The sequence below is a fragment of the Lotus japonicus genome, chromosome 1, assembly GCF_012489685.1.
Source record: "Lotus japonicus ecotype B-129 chromosome 1, LjGifu_v1.2".
Lineage (NCBI taxonomy): Eukaryota > Viridiplantae > Streptophyta > Magnoliopsida > Fabales > Fabaceae > Lotus > Lotus japonicus.
The window spans coordinates 100,386,414-100,396,587 of record NC_080041.1 but is presented as its reverse complement, the minus strand read 5'-3'; the positions used below and the strand labels follow the sequence as shown (position 1 = coordinate 100,396,587).

At 41.2% G+C, this 10,174-nt stretch overlaps 2 protein-coding genes across 2 annotated transcripts; both read right to left on the bottom strand.

Annotated features, from left to right (window-relative positions):
* Positions 1-800: 800 nt before the first annotated feature.
* LOC130728402 (formin-like protein 1) lies at positions 801-6,091 on the bottom strand. The gene is made up of 4 exons (XM_057579867.1): positions 3,933-6,091; positions 3,115-3,311; positions 2,475-2,719; positions 801-1,880 (listed from the first exon to the last, which is right to left on the bottom strand). Exons 1-4 carry the CDS (start codon positions 5,900-5,902, stop codon positions 1,089-1,091), a joined length of 3,204 nt encoding a protein of 1,067 aa, XP_057435850.1. The 5' UTR covers positions 5,903-6,091; the 3' UTR covers positions 801-1,088.
* Positions 6,092-7,065: 974 nt separating this feature from the next.
* Positions 7,066-8,535, bottom strand: LOC130732326 (uncharacterized). Its single transcript, XM_057584396.1, has 2 exons — positions 7,915-8,535; positions 7,066-7,751 (listed from the first exon to the last, which is right to left on the bottom strand). The coding sequence occupies exons 1-2, from the start codon at positions 8,483-8,485 to the stop codon at positions 7,180-7,182; spliced, it is 1,143 nt and encodes a 380-aa protein (XP_057440379.1). The 5' UTR covers positions 8,486-8,535; the 3' UTR covers positions 7,066-7,179.
* Between the last annotated feature and the right edge of the window lie 1,639 nt (positions 8,536-10,174).

The following is a 10,174-nucleotide window of genomic DNA, read 5'->3' as shown; positions in this document are numbered from 1 at the left end:
CTTTGTTTATTCATTGCAAATACAGAGTGAACACGAAGAAATCTCTCAACAAGAGAGTTTTCAGCTCAAAATCATGAACATCTACTACACTAACCAGTCAGCAACTCAGTTACACTCTCTCAGAATTCACTGGATAGTGACCGATCAATCACGCCTAAGTAGAAGCTTGATGTCCCTCACAATGGTAACGAAACTCTCAGAATTTTCCTCCTCCACAACATCTACCAAGCCTTTGCAATCCGACTCATACACCACATGCTTGAAGACATAGGTCTACGCTTGGGAGAGAACATGGAACAGAGCCAGCGCCTCAACCAAAAATGTATCTCCTTTATCTCATGCCCAACCAAACCAACATCTCTCATCACACAACCAAACCCGTGCAGGACACACCATCATCGTGATGGCTCCCATCGACATTCAACTTAGTGTGGTCCTTAGGTGGATGCCTCACCTACAACTCAAGTTGTCGCTGCCAGCATCAAGGAGATGCGGATCCAAGAACTTGTTAATCTCACCGTGATTGTGGCACGTCGCTAATAAAAACCTTAATAACACCATTGAGAATTTTAGATTTTTAAGTTATTAATGTATTAGCTGATCAAAAAAGAAAGTTATTAATGTATTAAATAATATGGTTTTCAATATTTTCTCATTTTCTAATTCTTAAATAATACTTTTTAGTTCTTAGACACTCTTTGGTAAAACCCTTTTAATAAAGATAAAAATATTCTCTCCGAAAACCCTTTTAATACAGATAAAAATATTCCGATTGAAGTTTGACTGTAGGATAATTCCAATTGCTAGAAAAACTTCTCTCTAATTAAAAAAGCTATTTACATGCTACTATAAAAACCTTATCTTACATATACTATTTTCTTCCGAAAAAAATCTTGTATCTTTTTATCTATATAATAATAATCTACATAAGCTGAAAGCCTGAAACCTTTTACAAAGATTTTTTGCCAGACCATGTAGGTTCCTACCAGTCTCAAAATCACCTGATCCCAGGTTGTTCTTAGGAGAAGATGCAGTCAAGAATTCACTTATATGGCTAGGGTGATGAACATTCATCATCTGAAGAGTTATTAGTTATTACACTCTTGCCTTTTATGCAATCCAGGAAGGGGTTCTGGAAGCATTTGATTAACTGGAACAGGAAATGTATGAGCTGAACTAACCATGGTTCTCTCATTTATGATCCCAACTTCTTTGCAGACCCGGTCAAGAACCGCTAAAAAGTCTCTTACAACCATGAAGATTCTGAATGGATGAGCTTCTTCCTTTGCCAAGTCCCCATGAAAATACTCAGTAATCTCCTTCACAAGGGACAAAGCAACATTTTCTTGGGCTTGAATCTTCAGAGTTTCCTCCTTAGCCATTCTAATAAAATTGTTCAAGAATGCAGCAAATTTCTGAGTCCTTTCATCTGATCCCGCCACAGTTTGGTTTAACTGAACAACCTCTGCAGTGTTCGCAATTCCTTTGGAAAGTTTAAGGACATCGCTGCTGAGAACTTCAGAATCCATTGTAGCAGCCTTCTTCACATTTGATAGATCTGTGCTCAGACTAGATACAACTTGTAGGCCAAGCTTCCTGCACCTTGCGTCTTTGTCTTCACTCAAAGTAGAGCTTGGAGTTTGATTAGTACCAGAGAGACTACGAGCACCTTCAGTTCGAATAATTTCCTGCACAACAAAATGCAGTAGAGTGGTTTTCCCATCTGCCCCTTTGACATCAGCCAGCTTGAGAAGTGTATCAAGTTTGAAGGCCTTTGCATCGCCGCGGTTTGTCCCCACATTCATGCGGTTCCCAGTTTTAAGTACAGCCTGTAGAAGCTTCAAGAACATTCTACAATTTCGCAACTCTTCACACGCAGCCTGCAAAAGCACCAACCATAAGATGGATCAAAACTAGAACTCATGGCATACAAGAGAAGCATCCTAAGAAATACACACAAGAGACAGGAGCAAATATTTTTGGATAACAAAATTTGAGGAGAGGGGATGGCGCCCCAATCTAAGGCAGGGAAAGCTGTCAGGCTCAAAGAGCACTTGCAGTAGACATTTACCTCACCCCAATGGGGATGAATTGGGGCTCCAACCTGCAACCTGTCAAATACGGGGCCCTCTCATGCTCCACCCGACCAACCCCTTGGGGTTGGAAACATGAGCAAATTGTAACTTTATGCTGGTATTGACACTTAAATGGGATAAATTGTTAAAAAATAACCAAAACTAAGATAGCATACACGCCCACCTTTTTGATAAAAAAAAAAAATTATGCATAAGGCAAGACTATCATAACTGAAAGAAATAACTTCAAGTCAAGTAATAAAAACTTCTCATGTTTATAAAACTTTCAACAAATCTTGCATAAAAAATAGAATCTCTCCGAACATCAAAATTTCACCTTCAAATCAGTAAGAATAATCCTCAAGAAATGAGTAAGCCATCGAAAGTGTGACTGGTTACCTCTAGAGTTCGAAATGATTTCCTAAGATACTCCACTTCAGACTCAAAATTGACCATGTAAAGCATTGCTGCAACTCTTTTAAATGCGAAAGGTACTTCAAGAACAGCCTTCAAAAATTTCTCAGCCAGACCAAGTTTGATTGATGAGTCGTCTTTATGTTCCTTCAGTTTACGCTCTTCTTCCTTGCTTGGTGCCATTTTTAACAAGCTTTCAAGTAGTTCTGCTCCGAGTGTATCAGTTTTACCTGTACAAAGGTAAATCATTTCAGTCGCATCATCGGTATTAAATAAAGTAGCAGGCAGGGGTTAGAATTACAGACAATCAGCAAACTCCTGTGCACAAAGACTGTAACATCACTTAAATATGATCTTCGTGACATTTATCTTTATTATTACAAATCTCATCAATATATTTTAACATTGTAGTATACACAAGTTCATGCCACTGTAACAGAAGAGGCTGTAAAAAATACATAATAATGGACTGGATTTACTATACTGCATATTTGTCCTCTTCCTCCTTGATTATTTCCCCAGTGTGTACGAGATGTAGTTCAATTACAGGTCCAACCAATAACTACCGATCAACCACAAACCGGACAAAATAAAGTCATAACCTCAGGTCGGAATGAGAAAATACCTTCTAAAAGTGCTTCACACACTTCTTCTGTAGAGACATTAAGAGCTTTGAGCATGATCGCAATATTTTGAGACTTTTTAGGATCAAGTACTCTGTCCTCTTGATTTTGTGGGGGAAGAACAGAGCGTGGAGTAGCAGCCTTGGGTTTCTGGTTTGTTGTGTTGACAAACAATGTTTCAATCATTTCCTCATTCAATCTGCAGCCAACCCAATTCACTGTGCTTAGTTTAAGAACACTAATTGCAACACATACACAAGAATTGTCAAATGTCAACTACTAGGTGCAACTCACAATTCATAACTTCTAAGTTATAACCATAGTCTCCCTCTAAAATTGTGGTGAAGAATTCAAGATAAATTTGAACAAAAACAATGGAATTATGTTTGAACAAAAACATAATGGCTAAACTCAATTCAAGATTTATATCAAAATTTGAACAAAAACACCTTAATGATTTGTTTAAATCCAATCTCAATGGAATACTGAAATGACTAAGAGATAACTAAAAGGCTAAGGGTCTTTTTGTTTTAAAATTTAGTAGCATTTTGTTCGGAGGAATGTAACCCCCAAGATGTGTGCTTTAACTGTGTGCTTTAACTGGATACCTCGGGACAGGTTTGCCCCGCAAAGGTACACGTAGAGCATTTCCTTGTCCCTTCGACCGAATAATTTAAGAACTGAGGGCTAAGTACCATGGGCACATGAGTCTTGTATCAATTGAGCTAGCTCAAAAAGCTACCAGAACATATAATTTGAACACAAACTAAATAACTAATAAACATTGAAGACCATCATGATGATAACTAAGAAATCTTACCTAAACGAGCTCGACTTCAGCTGATCCCACGCCATTTCGCGACTAGAGCTTGTTCTCACTTTGTCCCAATGCAGGGCCTTCAACCTGGGTTTCAAGGGCTCTTCAGCTTCTCTCAAACTCTGTGGCAATGGCAACTCAACAGGAGAAACATTGGTTGCTGGTTTTTTCAACACAAAAGGCCTGGAAGGAGGCATTAACTCCGGCGGTCCCCAAATGGGTTCCCCAACAGCCTTCAAGGGAGGTGGGGTTTCCCACTGTCTCCGCTGCTGCTGCAGCGGAGGAGGAGGCGGTGGTGGCGGCAGTGGATGTAATGGAGCAACCCGGGTTGAAAGAATTGGAACCTCCCATTGTTTCCTCTGTGGAGGAACCGGAAACCCTGCAGTTTGATCCACAACATTGTCAACAGATGCAGTTGACAACACAGGAATTTCCCATTGTTTCCTCTGAGGCACAGCATTGAAAAATCCAATGAAACCTCTTTCAGTTTCCGGTGATGAAAGCAGGGTGGGTGACAGAGGCAGTGATGACAACCCCGGTAGCTTTAACCTGTCAGAGACACTTGATATTCTCGGAGACTGATCAAAACTGTGATGGTGCACCATCTTCTCCGGCGAAGAAGGTAGAGAAAAAGCTGAAGATGAAGACACAGAGTTTCCACTTTCACTAGAAGCATTAGATAGCCTTAGTAGTTCTTGTTCTGAATGAAACTTCAGTGATAGTGATGGATCTTCATTACTCTCCAGAATCTTCTCTTCTGATGACCCATTTGGATTTTTCTCCAGAATTTTGTTAGGTGATGAGGAATGTTGAGAGATTGAAGGAGAGTGAGTATCTTCTTCTACAGAATCTCTCTCTGGCGTTGAGTGTGATGAAGAAAACGAAGAAGAGCAAGAACATGAAGAGGATTGAACGTTCTGGTTGTGAGTTGATGATGAGACTAGTTCTGCATTGTGGGGTGGGGTGGTTTCCGGTGACTTTGATTGTCTTCTCCGGGGACTAAAACTCGCCGGCGGCGAGAGGGTGATGGAATGAGACTGTTCTGGAGAAACAGAGGAGGAAGAGGAGCGCGAGCTGGAGGTTCTGCCGGCGAAATTCTCGCCGGAAACGGCGGAGAACACTCGCCGGGAACCTGATTCTGTTCCGATGGAGCTCTCACGGCCACCCAAGGATGACCCTCTTGGCGAGTAAAACTCTTCGTCTTCCTCCTCCGAACCCGCGTCACTATGGGCAGGCAACGGAGGCGCAGGGAGACGTGCAAGCGGCGGAAGAGGCCGGAGCTCCGGCGACTCCATTCTCCGGGTCTCAGCCATGCCGCCGCCACGTGGAGCGTCGTCGATTCCACGCGAGTTCACGACGGTGCCGAGGTAGAGGAACTCGGAGCTGCGGGCTCCAATGTCGGCATTGTGCGGGAACAGTCCGAAGCTGCTGTCGGAGCTGAAGGCCTTGCTGTCGGCGGCGTCGCGGCGGTTTCGGACGCGCCGGCGGTAGTAGATGAAGGCGACGACGGCGACAGCGACGGCGGCGCAGGCGGTGACGGAGAGGGCGACGGGGAGGTGTTTGTTGGAAGAGGTGGTGGGTTGGGAAGAGTGAGGGATGACAAGAGAGGAGATGTTGGCTGGGAAGGAAGCAAAGGTGATGGGAGAAGGAGGGGGAGGGGTAGGGGTAGAAGGGTAATTTGGGAAAAATGGGGACTGGTCTTGGTTGTCATTTGTTGTGGTTGGGGTGGTGGTGGAGGCTGGGGTGGTGGTGGAAAATGGGTGTTTGGGGATTTGGGTTGAAGGGGAGTTAGGGTGATGTGGTGGTGGTTTTGGTGGTTCAGATGGAGGTTGGGTGTTCAATGGCATAAAGGGTTCATGGAGGATTCTTCTGGTGGTGATTTTGGTGGTGGTGGCGGTGGTTATGGTGGTGGATGGTACAAAAGTTTTGGAGGAGAAGAGGAAACAGAACAAGGAGAACAAGAGGGTTAGCATTTTTCTGGTGTGAAATTGGAATGAGGCTGAGTTTGAGATGCAGTAATGGGAGGAGATTTTAGTGGGGGATTCTGTCACAGAGAGAGGGACTGAGGAAGCAGAAGAACAGGGAGAGTTTGTGTCTCAATGTTTGTTTTGTAGTGTGCTGCTTTGTTTTTCTGAAAAGGTTGAATTTATGATGTTGTGAAATAGGAAAGAGTGAATTTAGGAAGAGTGTTGCTTCCAGCTAATATTCTCCTCTTGCTTATGTTTGGTTATTTAGTGTATAGTTTGAATTTTTTTGACAATTAGTTTTAACAATTAAAGTTAATTTTGAGAAGATTAAATGCGGACATGGTAGAAAATAACGGTGAAGTTAGAATCATAGTCGATAACTTCGAAACTAAGCGTCTAGTTGTGTAAGCATTGGGGGTTTGAATCTGGTCATAGACACGTTTTTGTCAACGCTCCACATTGTAGATTGTGTGGATAAGCGCATTCTCCATGCGTCCAACGTGGAAACAAATAGGCACTTAAGATAAGTTTTTTCTCTCATAATGATTTTGTATTAATATACATTGTAGCTAGATTGTGCGGATAAGCACATCCTCAATGCATCCAACGTGGAAACAAATAGACACTTAAGATAAGTTTTTTCTCTCATGTGATCATTGTATATCAAAACATATACTTTTCAAATTAATCTTGATAAATTTAGTGCATGTTTGGATATACGATAAAAAATAAAATAGATAAAAATAACTTCTTTTTAAGTTTTGATTTTATTTCTCATAACTTTAGTTTGAGTATAACTTTTCACCTTAGAGCAACTCCAACCCCAAAATTCTTATTTGGTTTCTTAACACACTATTCAACACTATTCAGCACTATTTCTGTGGGCCCTGTCTGCCACATCAGACTTAAGAAACTCCTAAGAAACTGAAGCAGATTTTGCTCCAACCCATGGTTTCTTAAATTACTATTTGAAGGGTCTCACTCGTGTCCCACCATACAACATAAATTAATAATATTTATTTTCACTCAATTTAGATTTAAAATTTAATACTAAATCAATACTTCAACTTAAAAATAATTTAATTAAAATTAATACGAATTTAATTTAAATTTAATTTTACTTAATATTTAAAACAATTAAATTTAAATATCGGCATGTTTTTGTGTTATTTCTAGCAAAAACAATTTTATTGAATGATAGAAATAAAGACGAAAGAAAATACATGACAATGAAAAATAAGCAACAATACATTTGAAATGAAATACATAATAACACTTGAAGGTTAATTTTCATTATTCTCGTTTTCGGGAAGCTGCCAAATATGCTCCACCAAGTCTGCTTGAAGCTGGTGATGAATTGACCTATCAATTTGATGTGCTCTTCTTTCCAAGATATTTCTAAAAGCGGGAATAGGACCACTTACTACTTCAGCATCCAATATGTCATTATTGACCTGATCATAAACAAAATTACCTCGGTACGTGTTGCGCTCATCTTCAACAATCATGTTGTGCAATATGATGCAAGCATACATTATTGACTTCATCTCATTCGGATGCCAAAAGCGTGATGGACCACGAACTATTGCAAACCGAGATTGGAGAACGCCGAATGCACGTTCAACGTCCTTTCTTGCTCCTTCTTGTCTTTTCGCAAATTTTTGCCTTTTTTCTCCTTGCGGCATTGGGATGGTCTTCACAAATGTAGCCCACGGGGGATAGATACCGTCTGCTAGATAGTATCCCATGTTATACATTGTTCCATTCACGCTAAAGTTCACCATGGGAGCATTTCCACTCAAAACTTCATTGAAAACCGGAGATTGATTTAGCACATTAATGTCATTGTTAGAACCTGCAATGCCAAAAAAATGCATGTCAAATCCACAAGTCTTGTGATGCCACTGCTTCAAGCATGATTGTGGGCTTTCCATGATCACCTCGGGTGAATTGACCTTTCCACGCAACTGGACAATTCTTCCATTCCCAATGCATACAATCAATAGAACCCAACATACCTGGAAATCCACGAGACTCGCCCCATTGAAGTAAGCGGGTAATGTCTTCCTGGTTCGGGCGCCTCAAGTATGTTTCACCAAATACTGCACACACACCTTCCACAAAATTCTTTAAGCACTCAATTGCAGTACTTTCACCAATTCGAACGTACTCGTCAACACTGTCAGCAGGTGATCCGTACGCCAACATACGAATAGCGGCGGTGCACTTTTGTAATGGTGACAGGCCTTGTCTTCCAACTGCATCGACAGACATTAAAAAGTACGGGTCATGAGACCCAAGGGCCCCTACAATTCTGAGGAACACATGCTTTCGCATTCGAAACCTTCGTCGGAAAAGCTCTTCCGTGTACACAGGATTTTCGGAGAAGTAGTCATTCCACAACCGCTCGTTCCCAGCTTCACGATCTCTCTCTATCACCTTTCTTGTTCGCTTGGGCCTAACGGTGTTGGCACGTCGTTGATAAAACTCCATCTCCTCCTGCATCATATCTTTTATAGTCGTGTCATTGATAAGTTCGTCAATGACAACGTTGTAAATGTCCAAGTCGGCCATATTGTTTGGATCCATTCTATGACACAATGAGAAACTATCAGTGTAATTGGATAGGAGGAAGACGATATGAGAGGACAAAACAACTCTTGAATGTTGAGATGAATGAAATATGACATGTATAAATAAGAGAAACAACAACGGCTATATTCTCCAACGGCTATATTCCACAACGGCTATATTCCCCAACGGCTATATTCTCCAACGGCTATATTCCCCAACGGCTATATTCCCCAACGGCTATATTCTCCAACGGCTATATTCCCCAAGGCTATATTCCCCAACGGCTATATTCTCGAACGACTATATTCCCCAACGACTATATAGAACACATAAGTAGAAACGCAGTACACATTAAGAAAAATTCGAATACTGAAATTACAACATTAATGCAGATTACATAAGTAGAAATGCTAAAATTACAACACCGATGCAATACACATAAGTAGAAATGCTAAAATTACAACACTAATGCAGAATCAATAAGTAGAAATGCTAAAATCACAACATTGGCACACGCTAAGAAAGACAACAATAAGAATTAAGACATTCCTAGTTCTTTCATGGCGAATTCAACTAGGCTCTGATGCGTTGCTAACTGCACCTCGTTCATTTCAGATGTGTCCTCCATAAGGATATCTTTGTATTCCTTCAATAACCGCGCCTTTTGAAGTTTGTTTTTTTTCTTTCTCACCTCCAGTTCTTCAGTCTTGAGCTTCTCAAAACTCGAAAGGAATCCCAGTTTAGCTTTCCCGATGGCTATCATCTCGGAGTTAGGAACATAATCGAGATCACTTGAAGCTGTGTCTCCTACTTTGGCCTTCCTTTTCTGGTTCTTTTTTCCCAACGGGCGGGTTGCTGGTTGTGTGGCCTCATATTCGTCGCCCTCGATTGATGCACTCCGATCAGACGATGTTGCATACACCCCATCTACTGACTTCTTCTGCCTCGTTGAACTGGTTGTCATAAATGTTCCCTTCCACTTTGGTTCATCCTTCACCAACCGCCATTCATTCTCATGTTTGAAATCTTTACCCGTATCTACATGATATAATTGATGCGCCGTAGCCATGATGTCCTTATCTGAGTGTCCACTTTTCCAATGATTGACGGCTTTAGTGTGGCAACCGACAAATTTTTGAAGATCAGCATTCAATTTATTAAAATGAGATTTCAGGGATAACCATGTCCTCGAAGGAGAGGCATCGTCGCGGTACTCCTCATATTGGGCTCGAATCTTATTCCAAAACAAATCTGACTTTTGCTCATTTCCCACGACCCGATCGGTAGAAACGTTGAGCCATGATTGAAGAAGAAGTATATTATCTTTACCACTCCATTTGGTGCGTTTCTTTTCGGATTCTTCAAGATCAATATCATCTAGACCCCGTTGAGTAGAAAATTCAGGCTCATCGGGCATAGCCTCATTGTGTACTTGAGACTTTTGAACTACTGCTGCTACCAGTAGGAGGTGCTTGGTATTGTGGTGGATACATGCAATATTGTGGATTGTTTGGATAAGGCATTTGTGGTGGATATGGTCCCATTTGACCCTGAGGTTGGTTTTGATGGTAGAACGATTGTGGAAACATTTGATACGAAGGATTTTGAACATTACCACCGGTGTGAGGAGGTTGGTTTTGAGGGTGACACATCTGCGGATGTTGGCTTTGTGGTTGATACATTTGTGGATGTGGGTTTTGTTGT